At 51.4% G+C, this 18,289-nt stretch overlaps 1 protein-coding gene across 4 annotated transcripts in view; it reads right to left on the reverse strand.

Annotated features, from left to right (window-relative positions):
• Positions 1–18,289, reverse strand: part of St3gal3 (ST3 beta-galactoside alpha-2,3-sialyltransferase 3) — a 212,050-nt gene that overhangs the window by 11,025 nt on the left and 182,736 nt on the right. For all 4 annotated transcript variants that reach the window (XM_036177357.1, XM_036177354.1, XM_036177355.1 and 1 more), the window contains 4 exons: positions 17,418–17,512; positions 13,823–13,886; positions 12,968–13,063; positions 12,521–12,707 (listed from right to left, as the gene is read on the reverse strand). In XM_036177357.1, the coding sequence (XP_036033250.1) occupies positions 12,521–12,707; positions 12,968–13,063; positions 13,823–13,886; positions 17,418–17,512 (442 nt within the window). The remainder of the gene's footprint in view (positions 1–12,520; positions 12,708–12,967; positions 13,064–13,822; positions 13,887–17,417; positions 17,513–18,289) is intronic.

Raw genomic sequence — 18,289 nt, forward strand, 5'->3', positions numbered from 1 at the left:
TATTATTGTCCATCAGGACTACCATAACAACTGGCCCATTCTACGCCAGCTTAACACTCCAGAGCCCTGTAGAGTGAATGGAACATACGAGCCACACAAAATGAGTTCCAGTTGCTTATTTAACACACATGGAATTGAGTATGCAGAAGGGATGCCTCTGATTCCCAAGCCATATTACCCTGCCAGAGTGATCTTTCCAAATACAAACCAGCTTATATCACATCTGGCTGCTTCCGTTCACACGACAAATCCTCTGAAGCACTGCTGGCTAACTCCTCCTGGATCCTGGCTACTGCTTATCTCTGTACCCCATCCCCCACCCATACAATGCATCTCACCTAGACCAGCTTCTTGCTCATCTTTCCTGATCTCCTGCACCCCGAGGAAGAAGTGCCTACTAGCCTTTGAGAAGTGATAAAACAGAGCTGAGAGCCTTGGTCCTGGGATTCAGCTTCAGCTCTTGTTCAATGGGGACTCTGAGCAAGGAAGATTCCTTATGGGCCAATCAGGGACACTCAATACTTACAATGTGGGCCACTGTGAGACTTATACAGGGCCAGGCTCCTTTTTGATTCATTTCTGTAGCCCAGGACTCAGCCCAGCTGGGGCAGAGCATAGTTACTGAAGGAGCTATGACATTCTTCCAAAGCTCCTCCATTGGCCAGTACCTCCTCAGCTCTGTCTCTGCTCCAACCACATTCTCCTGTCTTCCACCAAAGGAGCAGACCTCTCTTTCTCTGGCAGCTGTTTTCTGTCCTTTCATGGGTCAGATCAACTTCTGGGTCTCAACCTATTAGATTAATCAAGCAGGCACCAGTTCTGTGGCTTCTACACCCTGCCCCAGGTATGTGGCTGTGTATGTAAAGGAGATAAAGGTGGGGATCAGAGGATGACATAGGACCAGCATGGAGGAGAATAGGCTGAGCCATTGGACAGAGTTATGGAGAAGCCCTCCTGGATGGGCCTGTCTGTGACAGATGTCCAGGAGTGGGAGATGTCCGGGTCACATGCCTCAGACCCGTCTCTTCTCCAGAGTTCAGTAGGCCCCAACAATCCACTCCCAGGCTTCTGCCTATGCCTGTTCTCATACACCTCAAGAGGAGAATGAAAACACAGGTTCCCCACCCCCAAGCTGCAGGGGTGTGGGGAATGGGCACAGTAGGGCGAGGGAAGGTCATAACCCTTGAGGTGTGCCTAGACTGAACCTAGTGTCTTGGTCCCAAGACAGGTCTTTCCAGGGTATCCTAGCTTCCCACTGCTGTTCACAACCGGATTCTGAAACACAGGGGAAAGATGTCTCCTTTGCCTTGCAAGAGCTCTGAGGTGAGTCAGGGGTCACTCAGTGCCCCATGACCTACACATAATTCTACACAGGAAACATGCCAGGGCATACATACGGCTGGCATAGTGGAACACATCTAAGCTGGATTCCACTCCAGAATCCAGAATCTACCCATGATCTGAGGCACTATCATCGAAACCATCATTCACAGCCTTCCCGTGTTTTAAAGGTCCAGGATCTAACCATTATGTGAAACTACAAGGAATTAGCTTATTGCAAATCCCTCTAAGAATCAAAAAAGAAGCACCAGAGGGAAGGGCGGGCCAGCCTTGCTTCCCCCAGCCAATCTTATGAAAGGAGAAATGAGTGCCCCATTTCCAGTAAGAAGTGAGTAGTCTCTTACACACTAATACACACATGCATACATCTGATGTGCACATGTGCACAGCTCTTCCTGACTTCCTGATTCTTTGCAGCAGAGGGTAAGCGGAGACAGGGCCTGTGTCCTGGGAGCATGTGAGCACTTTCTGCCCCAGCCCCATATGCATGCAAGCTTGGGGCAGCAAGAAGTGGTAAAAGGTAGTGTTGGGACCCTGGGGAAGTGTCCCATGCTTAGGTGCCAAGTCCCAGGGAGCCCCACATTAGAGGAGCAGGCAGTGGCATAGTCAATACTTCAGCATTTCTTCTGCTTCTTGTCCTGCTGTAGAGCTTCCTTGAGAATTCAGGGAAAAGCAGAATATTAAGAACAAGGTGTAAAGCCAGGCAATGGTGGCACAAGCCTTTGATCCCAGCACTCAAAAGCAGAGGCAGGTGGATCTCTGTGAGTTCGAGACCAGCCTGGTCTATAGATCGAGTTCCAGAACAAACCGAGCTACACAGAGAAACCCTGTTTTGAAAAACAAAAACCAACCAAACAAACAAACAAAAGAACAAGTGTCATGTTAGCTTTCGTTTCCCCAGCTATAAGATACGTATTGGGGCTGGAGAGGTAGCTCAGTGGTTAAGAACAGCAGCTGCTCTTCCAGAGGACCTAGGTTCAGTTCCCATGGCAGCTCACAACTATCTGTAACTTCAGTCTCAGGGATCCAACATCTTCTTCTGGCCTTTTTGGGTACCAGGCATAGATGTGGTACCCAGATGTACATACAGGCAAAATGCCCATATACATATACATAAATAAATTAAATTAAGAAATAAATCAGGTACCAACCAAATCTCAGCCTGTCTCCTAGCATCAAGCAGGCAAACAAACACCCCACGGCTCCTCTTCTCAGATGTGTACACGGGACAGATCTTTCCAGTGCAGAAAACTGAGGCTCATATCCCAATTCCACATCTCAGTGACCCGGGGCACATCACGTCATCTGTCTAAGCCTCAGGTTCCTCTTGCATAAAACAGAGATGACAAGACCGACTTCCCAGAAAGCTAAAGGGATTAAAGGAGATGCTGGGTTTGATAGCATCTGGCAGTGTCTGGTATACAGAAAGAACTCAATAAATCTTTCCTATTATGACTGAGTGTTGCAGAAGCCAAGAGACTGAAACAGAGGGTGTGCCTGGAGATGTCAGCCACCACAGAAAGGCCAGCACGCATGCACACCTGCACAGGTCCACACCTGTACCCGTTCAGAATCAGGAGTGTGGGGCTAGCTTTTCCCGCTGGTTCCTGCAGGCTGGCAGTGGGTGCCAGAGACCTGCTGGATACTGGGTGCACTGTCCAGCCCACCGCTGGCAGGAAAGCTGCTTCCATCTCACTTCTCCCACCCACAGGACCCAGAGGCCAGTCAGTGCCACCACACCTCTCCTGGAAGACAGCTGTGGGCAGCATTCCTGTCACTCCCTCCTCCAGGAATGTCCCTGCCTCAGTCAAGTCTGGGCTGGCTCCTGTGTGTGGAGCTGCCAGGCTCCTGTTAATACGACCTGCTCTGCTCTTCTCGGCATAGCCAGAACCAAGTGGAAGAAGATGTGGGAAGAAAAGAAGGGAGTGCCCCCTCCCCTGGGGTCCCGCTACCGAGATATTTCTTAGTCCCTGTGGAGGGTTTCTTGGGAGGCGTCTGAGGGCAGTGATGATAGTCTGACTTCCTGCAGCCACTGATAGGGCAGATGTGCCCGCGGCTACTGCCTCGGACTCGGTCACCAGCTCTCCTGGGATCTTTGCTGTGCTTAGTTCCCTGAAAGGGTCTGGTCTTGACCTTCTCAGGTTTAACATCCTCAGCGGCTCCCACTGCCCTCTGGGATGGCTGGTGTCAACAGCTAAGACTTGTGGGTCTAAAGATTCAACCCAAACTCCCAGCGGCTCACTCTATGCCCCGAGGCAGTTCACTACTCTTTTGAAGTCTCATATCTTCAACTACAGGATAAGAATACCAGTTTCAGCCTTAGAATGGTTGGTTGTTTTGACAGTTAGAAGCCACACATCCACAATGTTTGGCTCAAAGCCAGCTCCTGCTAGCTTCTCTTGTCAGTCTTTAAGATCCTAAGTGCAGAGACTGGAGAGATGGCCTGTGGGTAAGAACATTTCCTACTTTGCCAGAGGGGGACAGCTCAGAGGTAAAGCACTTGCCTAGTATGATCAAGGCCCTGCAACATTAAGTGAGAAAATAAATTACGAATCAGTCTATCAAGCTGTTAAATAAGATATGGTCTACCTTTCCTTTAAAAAGTGCCATGGAGCCAGGTGGTGGTGGTGGCGGCGGCGGCGCACGCCTTTGATCCCAGCACCCAGGAGGCAGAGGCAGGTGGATCTCTTGAGTTTGAGGCCAGTTTGGTCTACAAATTGAGTTCCAGGACAGCCAGAGCTACTACCCAGAGAAACCCTGTCTTGAGAAACAAAACCAAAACAAACGAAAGAAGAAAGTACCACGGAGGGCAGAGTTGGAATCTGGAATTCAGACCTGAGACCTATACTGACCTTGACGCTGAGGAAAAGCTGGCCAAAGCCCTCCTCCTGCCCAGGCCCCTGGTAAGGCCTGCTCCTGTTCATGGTCTCCTCGCTCTGCGTATCCAAACTCTGCTTGTAGCCCCTGCAAACAGCCTTCCCAGGCTTTGAGAGTAGGCTCAGAGCAACATTCTACCCTCAAGGATGGAAGTGGCCTTGGCCCTGTTAGGGTGGAAGATATGGAAGTCTCCAGAACATGAAAATGGACTCAAAAGGGTTTGATCTTCCATAGTTTTCTTCACTCCATCTCATTGGATGTGGCCAGACATGGTGAAGACACACACTTCTTTACCCACTCTGAGGGCAGCAATTTTCTGACATCGTATCAGTTGAATGGAATTACTGTTATTGTTTTGACATAGGGTTTCTCTGTGTAGCCCTGGCTGTCCTGGAACTCACTCTGTAGACCAGGCTGGCCTCAACTCACAGAGATCCACCTGCCTCTGTCTCCCAAGTGCTGGGACTAAAGGTGCGTGCCACCACTACCTGGCTGAATGGAGTGGGTTTTAATCCACTAAATAACACACACACACACACACACACACACACACACACACACACACACAAACACACACACACACCATCTAGTCTGCTTGGGGTTTATTTTGATGTGAAGAGAGGGTCAAAAAACCTATCTGAAAGCTATATTTGGGAAAAGACAAGAACAAAGGGAAGAGCCAGTGTGGGGCGGCCATGGGACACCAACACTCAGGCAGGGAGCCAGGGGCAGCTTAGTTTTCATATCCTTTATCAAGGAATCTTCTTGGAACCAGGAAAGAAAATCAAACACAGCAAAGAGGATCCCCAGGAGAAGAGATCAGGAGGATACAAGGGTCCAGAGCCCAAACAATCATCTCCTGGGGCAGTGACAGCAAGAGGAGCCATCCAGACGGAGAGCCCCACATCCTGGTTAAAATCCTGACTCCTCGGAAGCTACCAGCCTCAGTTTCCATGTTTATTCCTTAAAGTATGTCAGCTGTGATCCAACATTGCTCAAGAGCCTGAGCTTGCAATAGACAAGCGCTTCCTGCCTGCAGGAGCTGGAGAGAGGACTTCTCACAGCCCTTATGGTGCAGGCTGAATGCAGGGTGGAAACAGGGTGCACATATTGGTGCTGCCAGGATGGAGTGCACGTGTCGGGGATGAGAAAGTGGCAGAGACAAGGGAGGCTCTGAAGATGTCAGGGTTTGGATTTGATCCGGTAGGCCAGTGGTTCTTCCGCTTACATCTGGGGGACTTGTTCTAACAGACCACCGCCCAACCCCCGAGCTTCGCCTTCAGAAGTTCTAAAGTGGACCTCCCCCAAACGGCAAGACTCCAGGTGATACTGATGATGTCCGTCTGAGACCTCACACTTAAACACTGGTAGCCATTAAGCAAGAGAACAAGCCAGCCATAGGGATGCTTCAGCGTGGTCCTGCAGGCACACGGGGTGAGCAGACTGGAGGAAACTTAGCCGGAAGCAGAGAGCTGGGAAGCTGCTGAAATCACCAGAGTGAACATTTGCAGAAGGGCTGCTTGTGGATCTGGGTGATGAGTGACTGAATACACAGGGCAAAGAGACAGTGGGAAGAATCGAGGTTTCCAGGGTTTTGGTCACTGGCTTGTGAAAACCAGAGACTGCCCTCAGACTCTGGCACTGCCTGAGGAGACCAGCTGGTGGGTGAGCTGTCCTTTTAAAGTGAGGGCAGAGGTGGAGCCTCTGCATTTACAATGAGAAAGTCAGTCCAACAGAGGGGTGGGTGCTGGCTGCCAGGCTGGAGGGGCTGAGAAGCCAAAGGGGCTGCCTCTTCCAGCTGCCTGAGACCGAAAGTGAGAGGGTGAGTCAGACAATGGAAGAGCTTAAATTGTTTTTACTGTTTATCTATAATTCATGGAGAGAGGGGGAGAGAGAGAGAGAGAGAGAGAGAGACAGACAGACAGACAGACAGACAGGGACAGACAGACAGACAGACACTCAGAAATGGAACCCAGCCACGAGATACTAGTAAAGGAACATCACAGGCTACCTCACCACAGCTTGTATTGGGGGATCAGAGGACACCTTGTGGGAAGCGGTTTTCTCTCCTTACACCATGTGCTTTCTGGGAGCAACCTCAGGTTGGCAGGTTTGGTGGCAGTTACCCTCACTCACTGAGCCCCACTGCCATCTCACGGGCTTATTTTTAAGGAGAGAAAGAGCTGGACAGATAGACAAAAGTGAGAAGGAGGGGGTGGGGGAAGGCCACCTCAGGAGATTCGGGGAGAGGGCCTCTTGGTTCAGGAGGAAACGGACCCTGACCAACAAGGCTAGAGATGGTGGAGGAAGAGCAGAGGCAGATGTGGATTTTATTGGGGTGGTCTGCGTGAGAATGGCCCTCACAGACTCAGATGTTGGAATACCTGGTCCCCAGTGGGTGGGGCTATTTGGGTAGGCTTAGGAGGTGTGACCTTGCTGGAGGAGGTGTGTCACTGGGGGTGGGCTTTGGGTTTTAAAAGCCTCAAAACACCTCTAGTATACTCTCTGCTTCCTGCTTGTGGTTAGGGGGATGAGTTCTCAGATGTTCCTTGGCTGCTGTCTACTGTCACGATTTCCTGCCATGATGGACTCCTAGCCCTCTGGAACCGGAAACCCCAGTAAGCCCTTCCTTCTGTAAGTTGCCACAGTCATGGTGTTTCAGTACAGCAATAGGAAAGTAACTAATACACGTGTGTGGACTGGAGGCTGGGAAGTCCACTGATGGTGGCCTTTATCTACCCTGCATGACGGATGGGAGACTTCTTCCTGCGACACATACAGGTCCAGAAGATCTGAAGGTGATGAGTCAGAGCATTTGATTGACAACTGGGGACAGGGTGCTGGCAAGGTGACATCGCGAGTTACGACCTTGGCTGCAGTTTCTCTCTCTAAGGTGCCGTTCAGTCCTGGGTACTGGGCTGACTGGATGCGCAGAAAGGGTGTGGTAGGGTTGGCAAGTATACGGGATGATGATGGCAGCCCGGAGCTTGGCATGGCTTTGGTGACTGGTCTGACTTTGAATGAATGGACATAATGGAGTAAACAAGAAAGGCCGTAGTGAAAAGTCACAGTGGCACAGCTTTGACTCACAATACGGTGCTACCACTTACTGGCACTACCACTTAACAGCACCTGCCTCAGCCAGCCAGCCAACAGCTGTGAGGCAGGCATCCCTGGGGCCTGTTTTGAGCAAGAACTCAGTAAGCGGGGTCTCCTAGCGGGGCAGGAAGGGGCTGAAATGGAGGATTCTAGGCAGGAAAGTATGGGGTCAGGCTCCTCACGGGATTCCTGCATTACCTCAACCAAGTACTTCACTGTCTCAGTGCCTTGGTTTTCTCGTCTCTATATTGAGGGTGGTAACAGTACCTGTCTAACAGGGTTATTAGGAGAACCGAATTAAGGGATTCAAGGAAGCTGGGAACCGAGGGCTTTGATGATGATGATGATGATGATGATGATGATGATGATGATATGATGGGAAAAGGAAGAGAAGGAAAAGAAGCAACAGAGCACAGGAGGGAGTAATGGTGAGAAGCAGAAGGCAGTGATGAGCAGTCTGGCGCCTGAGCATTTGAATCCGCTGCAGAGCAAGCAATGGGGAGAAGCATGGGCAGGGAGAAGGGAGGCCTTCGGCTCCTGCTTGGAACAGTGCCTGGGGCAACAGTATGGCTGCTGGTGATGGCCTGCAAAGAAAACAGTGCTGCCGCAGGCTCCAGGAAGCCCTGCCCTGTGTCTCCCAGAGGTAAACCCCATCCAGCTTCCCCTGAGCAAAGTTCTCTCAGGTCGGAATAGAGTAGAGGCTCTAGTACAGATAACATCCAATCCCCAACGTGGACCCTGTCCAGCAAGGCCTTGTACTCGGAGACCCGATGGCCCTGCCTGCCCTGGAGAGTTCCCAGACGACTGCTCTGTTGCTCTGATCTGCTGCTGTTCCACGGGGTTTCTTCTGCTCTGGACCTGGCTTCTGACTCCTCTTTTTGAGTCACTATCTAGGCCAGACCCCACAGCCTAGACAGAAAAACACTTCACTTTCTCGTGCAAGGGGGCTTTTCTAACAGCAACCACCAGTCAAAAGTAACCAGTAAGAAAGCCGGAGTGGTGGGGTCTCAGCACTCGGGAGCCTGTGGCAAGAACACCGGCAACCGTTGGAGCCAGCCAAGGCTACAGAGTGAACCTCGTCCCATGAAAACAAATACTAGGAACTGCCTGCGGCTGGGAACTTGCTGCAATTTTTTGTGCTAGGTTTCATCTCTATTTCATCTTAATTTTTAAAAACATCAGCTGAGCATGGTGACTTACATCTATAATCCCAACACTTAGGAGAAAGAGGCAGAAGGGTTGCCCTGAATTCAAGGCAAGCCTGGGCTACAAAGTGAGCTCCAGGCCAGCCTATCTAAAACAAACAAACAAACAAACAAAAGTCACCTCTTGAGCACGAATGTGGGACCCTGGCTGACCTCTGATAACCTGCCCTCCCTCCTTCCCTGGGGAAAAGATGTACTGCTGTATGGTCAAGCCTGTGGTGACTGCCCAAGGGCTACCTCAGGCCTTACTCTTTCTCTTCCCTCTGCATGTTGGGCCCACAGCTTCACTGGCCCAGTCCAGACAGGGGCTTCTCAGAAGATGTCAGCTTCCCAGTGTCGGTGGGAAGATGATGAGGAAGGAAGAGAGGCCACACAGGGGTCTGTAGCCCTGGGCCACCTGGCATCCTGGGGCACAGCTGGGAAGGCTGGCAGATGCACAAGGTGGGGGCCTGAGTGACCAGAAGAGGTGCCCTGACCTTCACATGTCCTATCCTCTCTAGTCTTCATCTAGGGACTGAATGACAGGTAATGGCATTTGGGACCCTGGGCCTCATGTTCTGACTTTTTAATGGCTATGTGCACTTTCCATATAGTCTTAGAGCATCCTAAATGGAGCATGGCCTCCTGGGGTCTCCACACTTATGGTTCCATTTGTTTGGAAAGCTGGACTCACTCCTAGCTCTTCCTTCCCATCCACTTAGGCAGTGTTTCTCGGGAGGCCTTCTCTTGGCCGTTCCTGTCTGCCCCAGCTGCTTTAGAAGGCACTTCCCGCACTCAGCAATAAGTCTAGTTTGGGGACTGTGTCTCTCATTCGACTGTGAGCGGCTTCTGCTCTAGAGCAGAACTGAATTTGTCTCTGAAGTCCGAGGGGCTGGCTCAGGCCTTGTACCTCAGGAATGCCTGGCCCACAGGTTAGTGCACAGGGGAGGCCGCAGTCTGCCCCTGAGAAGAGCTTTTCACTGAGCTGCGTCTCATTATAGACTTACCTCTGGCTGCTTCTCCCTCTCCCAGGCTCCGCCCTCCTTCTTAGCCTTACTTCCCCCACTCAGTATCCACCAGCGTTTTGCTGGACATGCAGTCTGTTGGGAGGCCCATTAGATGTCCTTGCTGGCTTAATCAAGGCTCCAGGGCGGTACAAGGTCTTTGGGTAATCAGTTTGGAGCTATCTGGGCCACTGTCCAATGTATTAGAGAACCAAGTGGTCACACACGGGCAAGGGCAGAGCCATCAACCATCTTCCTTTCCCACATCTTCCCTGCCCCCAGTGTTCACCAGGGATCCGGGGTACCAGAAAGGTATGTGCCATAAGCAGCATAGCAGCCGGGGGCAACTGACTCTCATAGCTGCTCCAGCCCTACCCTGCCAGCCCTGGCCCCGGAGCAGAGCTATTTCCAGCCAGAATTCTGCAGGTGGAACCCTAGACAGGTCTAGAGCTTGCGAGTGGCCGGAGGCTGAGCAGCTAGAAACATCACCCCAGAGGGAGGCCTGGAAAGGGCAACCTGATTCACATCTACCCTACCTGAGTCTTAGAGGCCAGGGATGTGACGAGCAGCCTAGAGATGTCCCAGGAGGGCACCAACCTCAGGCTTGGGAAAGGGGCACTCAAGAATGGGCCTCTGGAGGTCACCTCATGTGGTGGTTTGAATAAAAATTGCCCTCATAAGCTCACAGATTTGAAAGACTGGTCATCAGGGAGTGGCAGGCACTATTTGAAAGGATTAGGAGGTGTGGCCTTGTTGGAGGAAGTACGTTACTAGGGGTGGGCTTTGAGGTTTCAAAAGCCCAATTTAGGCCCAGTAGCCCTCTCTCTTCTGCTGCCTGCAGATCCGGATGTAGACCTCTCAGCTCCTTCTCCAGCACCATGTCCCCTGCATGCTGACATGCTTCCCATCATGATGATAATGGACTAAACTTCTGAAACTGTAAACAAGTCCCAATTAGATGCTTTCTTTTAGAAGAGTTGCCATGATCGCGGTGGCCCTTCACAGCAAACAGGACACTGACTAAGACACTTGGGATGCTGAGAAGGCATGGATATCACTGGTGTTACTGGTGGATTATTCAGAAGTCCAGAGCCACCCTTGACTGTGGTACCACAGAAAGGCCGCAGGACTTCAGAACACTCCCTGCCATCTTCCCATCATACTCAGAAAGTGTTCTCCCTGACACACACTGGCCATGTGTGCCCAGGACAGGGTTGAGCAAAGGCCTGATCATACCTCACTCACTGTGCTAGGATCTTGACTTACTGGCTGCCAAGGCCAGGCCACCAGACCAAGTGGCAAGTGCCTTGATCTTCTTGGGAGCAGCTCCCCCACTTCTGCTGACTCTCCTGCCTGCCTTGGGGAGACAGGACGAGCATTGACTCCACTGACCTTGGTGCTCTTGGAAGCAGAGGCGACCACACGCATCTCTGGTCTGCTGTCCCCAATGGATTTTGTCTGCCCCACTTCTCCCACACTGCCCCTCAGGAAGCAGGAACTGGTTTAAACTAATCTAGATCACGTGCAGTGAATGGGAACCATGGGGGGGAAAACCCTATGGGGTCAGGGCCCTACCCTCTGGCTCTCCTGCCCTCAGAAAGCCATGAAGGCTTTGATAGGTGTCTATGGGCAAGAGCATGTGGGCTGATGTGCAGAGGGCATCTGTGAGAAGGGTTCACCAAGGCAGGTCCAATTCCCTCCCATGTCTCCCTCTGAAGTGCTTGCCTGTTACCTTAAGGCATACAGAAAGTCTGTAGGGGTTCTGAAAAGAGAGCGGTCCTCCCCCAGCCCCATTCCTCCTAGTCTGGTAGACAAGAGGCTTGCTTGACACCAGACCAATCACCTGCCTCTTTGTCCTTTCCTTCCCTTTGGAAACCTGGGCTACACCCAGCACAGCCAGTTGCCTTGCTGAGCCTGGCTCTGAGTTGGGCTCCCATCCCCGCTGCATCACATACCTGAGTTTCTGAACCTGACTTCTGTCTTCGTTCCTGCTTGCTATCTATTTGACACTGCCTGTACTTGGCCTTGCTTGGAAGGGGCTGTGGAGTCAAACCACATTGCACTGAGACCCTCACAAGTTAAGCTATTCTGGCCCCCAACTTCTAAATCTAAAGGGACGGCTAGCTCCTTACTGAAGGCAGAAGGCAATCTGTCATCAGTTTCCAGGAAGAGGCTTAGGCACTGGGAGATGAATGGCCTGAGCCCTGCACACCCCTCTCCCAGGTGACGGATGACAGCTGGAGGGGAGGAGACAGAGTCCGGAGTAGGAGACAGACACAGACAAGTTGGCAAGTGTCCCCTCAGGCCCATAACTGGGAAACTGGTCTCAGGAGTGGCCCCAGTAGGAGGTCTACTAATGGGCAATCTGACCTTACACTACCATATACACTCCCCAAACACATGGGCCCAGATCCTAGCCAGCTTAGAGCAGTCAGCACAGAATCTGATCACACCCAAAGAGAAGAACCAGACTTAGTGGCAGGCTGGAGACCAACCTACAGGCTAGCACTGAAAATATGATGTAGAGAATGGTCTGGATTCATGCATTTGGGAGCTAGAACCCTTGAATTGAGGTTCATTGTCCCTGCAGAATGGCCCCAGGGTCTCTAGAAGGCTTTCTTTCTCTGTTGAGAATGACGTGAAGCCATAAGAGCAGTCAGAACGGTCTCGTGAAAGGGAAGTGGGGCCTGGGAGGTAGCTACAGACCAGGGCATGGGCCTATCAAAGCTGTGAGTCGCACTGGGGCTGCCCATAGGGATCAGAGCTTTGCTTCCCTGGGATCTGAGACAAGAAGGCTGAGAAAGCACCAGCCCCTGGCTATCTGGAGGGAGGGAGCAGAAAGCAGGCATTTCAGCTCCAGGAGCCCGTTAGGCACTCTGCCATTGTTTGGCCTCTGTCCCTTGCTGGATTTGCTGCCTTTTAGCTTTGGGTTATTTTGAAGTTTCCTATTTGTTCTTTGTGGGGTCCGGTGGGAGGGACTGCCCGGGAAGCTGGAGGCTGGAGAAGGGGGCTCACCACTCTCTCCTTGTAGACGATGTACTTGAGCCACTTGAAGTCCTGCCATTTGAAGCCAGCAAGGACAAAGAGAGAATCTCGTTCATACTGTTCAGGCCGCTGCATGGCACCCTCGGGGTAGGTGATGCGCAGGGTGGTCTTGCTGCCCACGTCCCTCTCAAAGCCCTTCACAGGTGCTGAATTCAGTCTACAAAGAGCCAGTGGAGTCAGAGCTGGCCTTGGGCCTGTGTTTGGGGAGGTACCCTGAACCCCAAGCACCCCGGGTGCAGAGTAGGAATCCAGGCCACCTACTGGTTCGTTTTAAAACCCACCAACCCAGCAGCATTCTTGAGGCTTCTGTTAACCCTCAGGCTAGCTGACCAGATGTCGAGACAGTTCTCAGTGCACAGGGCTCAGGCTTTGGTCCACAGCATGCATGTGCCCAAGGTGTTGTTCAGGGGGGCTCACCTGACCACGATGTCATAGTCATCAATCCGTGACCCCAGAGACTTGTTGGCAAGGACCCCTCCATTGCCTACAATGATGCAGCGGCGGCAGTGGAGGCTGGGGGGAGAGGGGGGACAGGTCTGTGAAGGTGGCCCCCCAGCGCTGTTTCCCTTTGTCTCGCTGCCCTCGACTCTACTGTGACTTTGGTCAGGTCCATGCAGCACTTCTGGAAGGAGGCCAGTGCCACACCTCAGGAGCTGGACTCGCTGGTGTCTGACACTTCTAAGGAAAACACAGGGGGAGGTCTGGGGAACGGCCCAGGAAGCAAGGAGGGGGCTCTGGCAAGACTGTGTTCTGGGCAGAGGTGAGTGAGGCTTGGTGGCCTTAGAGGACAGGGAACAGCGAGGGAAGCTTGAAGCTCTCTCAGAAGAGCAAGGGCAGGGAAATGGAGCTGGGTGCTTCAGGACTTAAGACTGAGCTTAATTTCAACTCAAGCCTCTAGGCTCCGATAGCCACTTGCTCACTTGGTGTCTTGTCTCCTACCCTGACCTGAGGCTTTCCCCTCCAGGGCTTCAGAGCTGTCGCGTTACCCCCGACTCCAGCTCTGCTCCCCGTTAGCTGCCTTTGCCGACACCCCCATTATCTTCAGTTCTCATTCCCAAGCCACGGATGTCTGAGGACTGAGAAGCCTTGCCAAGAGCTGTACTCGGCAGGTGCACGTCCAGAAGGGCCATCCTGCTCATACACTCCACCACAGGGTGTGGACTGTGTGTGCATGGGGAGGTGTGGCGAGAACCCGTCCAAGCCCGGCCAAGAGCAGCTGGGCCCCAGCACCTCTGCTCGTGCCAGAGAGCCAGGGGAAGGGGGTGGGCTCACCTGTCCAAGGCAGGGGTCAGGCGGTACTCTTTGGTGACTGACAAGATGGCTTTGATCAGATTGTCTGTGGACAGAGGAGGAAGGTTACTGTTTGTGGGTCTCTTAAATTCCCAGAATGCATTTGCTAGTAATCTTCTTGGGAGGCCTAAGAGTGGGACAGAGCAGAAGTGGGGGTGGGTGGGGAGAGAGGGAGCTGCAGACACAAGGCTGGGCCAGGCCACTGCTTTCACTTTTGAAGGAGGCAGATGTAGCCCTGCCAGAGCCCTCACCCCAGCACACACCTTCTTCCCACAACCCTTCACCTTCCTGGGAGACTCATCTGTTTTCCCCGTAGCTAGACCCTAGGACATGTATCCCTGAGCCAAAGCCTTGTTTGGAATGGGAATCTCTAGTCGGAGACAGACCATGTCTTACCACTGTGTCTCATGGAGCCGAGTCCAGGGAACAAGTCAGACAACCAACGGCTGAAGAGTTCACTCCAGTAGATCATACAGCCTGTCACTTTACCCCACTCTGTACTGCCCATCCTGACCCTGCTCTTTGCCAGGCTGCCTCTTCTTTCTCACCCATCACACCCTGCAGCCAGGCATCTGCCGACAACACTACTCTCAGCCAGGACCACGACTCATCTTCCTGGCCTTTGGATGACCACCCTCCTTTAAACTCTGGCTTGGTAAGAACTTTATACTGTAATGGAGAAGAAGCTGTTGGCTCCATCAGATCTGGTTGCAAACAGCCGCCTTCCTTTGAGCTCATTTCCTTGCTTCTGAAAAAGCCGTAGCAAGCCCTGCTTAGCTGAGTTGTTGGGTAGATGCAATATATGTAGACATATATTTATAAAGATCTATGTACAAGCAGCTTGGTACTATCACGACAGAAAGCACCTTTGTAATAAAATATGGGTACGGCTTACAGACAGAACCCTGTGGCTATCCTCCAAGGGCACAGCACTGAACCGTTTACACAAGGAGACACGCTCGAGAATCTTCAACACAGAATTATTTGCAACTGCAAAGTGCTAGAGGCAGCTGAGACATCCACCAAAGGAGAATGACGTGTGGAACACAAACTACTATGTGGCAAACAACAAACCCCATCAATGACATATAGCTATATGTACCAACACAGATAAAGCTAAAGTATATATGCAAAATATCATTTTAAAGAACATACACACACACACATATGATACATGAGAGTTTTAAACATTTAAAAAAATCAACACATAAACACACACACCATGGAGGCCAGAACAGGGCATGGGATGCCCCAGGACTGGGGTTACAGACAGTTGTGAGCTGCCATGTGGGTGCTGGGAATTGAGCCCGGGTCCTCTGGAAGAGCAGCCAGTGCTTTTAACCGCTGAGCTATCTCTCCAGCCCCACTATGCTTTATTTTATACATTAGGAAGACAGCATGGCGCCCATTACATTATTTTATTAATTTTGAGACATGATCTCATGAATCAGCCTCAACCTTCATTTGTGGCTGAAAGTGACCTTGAACTTGTGACTCTTCTGCCTTCACCTCCGAAGTGCTAGGATTTCAGGCATGAGCCACCGTGCCTAGTTATATGTGGTCCTGGGGTCAAATTTATGCATGCCAGGCAAACACTCTATCAATTCAGCTCTACCACTAGCCCTTCATTGTATTATTCTAACATTATTTTTTTGGGGGTGTCGGAGACATTTCATGTAACGAGGACTCCAAAATAAAAACAAAAACAAAAACAAAAACAAACAAACAAACAAACAAAAAAACCTTTTGTCTTTTTGTTTGGCTTGATTTTGTTGTGGTGGGGATTGAACCTAGAGCCTTACATATGATACGTCAGCACTCTACTACTGGGCTACACCTCAGCCCTCACATAATTCTTTCAAAAGGGGGTAAACTGGTGGTACACATACTTTTTATCCCAACACACAGGAGGCAGAGGCAGGTGGATTTCTCTAAGTTCTTAGCCAGTTAAGGCTACATGGTGAGACTGTGTCTCAGAAACACACACACACACACACACACACACACACACACACACACACACTCCCCTTTGGGTACAGCAAGGGGTCACATGATTGACCGGAAAGTACCCTTTATGTCCCACAGAGGTGGGGCTGGGCATGGGCAGGCTCTCCACAGGCGCCATGGGAGAGGGCTGAGGAGCAAACCTTTATTGAGGTTCTACATTAACTCCCTCCAGGTATACACCTTCAAGTGGGGACACCTCTCATTTCCTTCTTGTCTCACCTCCAAATCTGCCTCGGAGGAAGAGCTCAACATTATTCGTGAAAAGGGCACAGATGGGGCTTTGCTTTCTGTGACAGGACCTTTTACAGAAAGGCACTGGTGAGGAGCTGCTCTCTCCTCGGCTGGGGACTCGAATGGCCTTCGCTGGCCTTTGGAGCTACACCGTCAGTCCTGGGTGAGGATTCAGGAGGAAGGAGTTGTCTGCTTGGATACAAGCACCGAGGACGGGACTCTATATATGGCTTAAACTAACCCATTTTATGTGCCCACTGGAGGCTTGAGGTCAGAGGCCCAGTTCAACAGTATTTTTTCTGGCTTTTGTCTTCTTTCCAGGGAGGGCTGGGCTAGCAGAGTAGAGGGCTAAGTCTCCCGGCCAAATGCTGCACCCTTTAACAGTTCCTTCTTAATTCCGACCATAACCGTGTAACACGGCACCATTTCTATTTGGCTGACAGGGAGACCAAAGTGCAGACAGGTTAAAAAGCTGTGCAAGCAAGGTCACAGCTAGTCAGAAGGTAAGTGGAGGGATCTGACGCCCTACCTGACCCTCTCACCAAGCCGGAGAAACAGCCAGGCACTTGACCGAGAAGCAGGGCTGTGTGCAAGGGAAGGGAAATGTAGAGAGAGAGGCTAGCTTGGGGCAGAAAAAGGACAATTAGAGGGAGGCTAAGTCAGTATGAAAGACCTCGGGCGGGGATTACAGGAGCCTGGTGTGAGTGTGTGTGTGTGTGTGTGTGTGTGTGTGTGTGGTTTCCAGGAACTTTTCCATGTAGCCGCAGCACTATGACAATGTCTCTAGGGCATCTCTTCTGCAATCTCATGGCTCCGGATGAGCCTGCTCCATCACTAGACTAACAAAGGGACTGTATACATACATCACTGTAGCAGAGCCAGCTCTGGCCAGAGCAGAACAATGTCCAGCAGGCAGCTGTTTTGTTAATTTTGAGACAGGGTCTCATTATGTAGTCCTGGCTGTCCTGGAACACACTCTGTAGACCAGGCTGGCCTCGAACTCAGAGATTGGCCTCTTCTGCCTCTGTGATTAAAGGTATAACAGTATGCGCTGCACCACAGTCTGTCTGTCTCTCTCATACACACACTTATTTGTGTGTGTGCACATGTGCACACTCACTTACAAATGGGTACCGTGGAGTCAGAGAACAATTTGTTATGGTTGGCTCTCCTTTCCACTGTGTGGACTGCAGACTGACTAGGCAGCAGTCACCTTCACCCATTGAACCATCTCACCAGCCCCAGTGCGGAACTTCTAAAGATACAATCCTGTCTTCAAGTATAGGGAAACAGCATGGGGAAATGGGGGTGTTTCATGTTTAAAGGGTTCCCAACACACCTTGACCTTTGATTCCAAAAGGTGGCACGAACTCCCGGATCCTAGCCCACTTGCGAAAGGAGTCATCCAGGAACATGGGTGCTGGTTTGGAGAACCTGGAATACACCAAGAAACACAATAGCTACAGTGCTGGTTGGCTCTGGGTACACAGCCTCGGCGATGGGTCTGTGAAGCACGCTCCACACTCCAGTCCGCTTGCCCTGCTCCCGAACCTTTTAACTGGGTAGTTGCTGATTTTATTGAGTAGAAGTTGAGTCTGGGAAAACAGGCCTGGTTAGTCTTTATTTGGCTGTGGGAGTGGAGGAACAAGATCTGCTCAGCGAGGATTCATGTCCGAGAGCTGGAAGCTCTCTGGAAGGTTATCCAGGCATCCATCTCCACTCACTGCTGCCCACTATGTTCCTCCAATCTGGGAACATGGGGATAAGACAGTGCCAGCGGAGTACAAACGTATCCAAAAATCCAGCCGGGACGGGGAGACAGAACGCTGGGGAGGATTCTGGGAGTCAGACCACCCAGGGTGAGGAGGAAGGCAGATTCACGGTGACACAGCACAGTGGGGAAAGTATGGGAGAGAGAACTGTTCTTGAAAAGAGAAAGAAAAAGCAAAGAGGAAAGGTTGGATTAGCTAGAACTGGGGTACACTTGTTGGTGGACCCTAAGTTCCTATGGAGGTGGGGAAGTGATTAATAGTTTAAGGCAATTCACTTGGGCTCACAGGAAAGACAGAAAGGAAAGGAGGAGAGGAGAGAGGGGAGAGAGGAGGGAGGGAGGGAGGGAGGGACGGATGAAGGGATGCTGAGTTGGGAGGAGGAAACGGCAAAATATTCCTCTTCTTGAGCAGGGCAGGCTGAGACTTGGGGATGACTGTA

This window comes from Onychomys torridus, chromosome 2, assembly GCF_903995425.1.
Source record: "Onychomys torridus chromosome 2, mOncTor1.1, whole genome shotgun sequence".
Classification (NCBI taxonomy): Eukaryota; Metazoa; Chordata; class Mammalia; order Rodentia; family Cricetidae; genus Onychomys; species Onychomys torridus.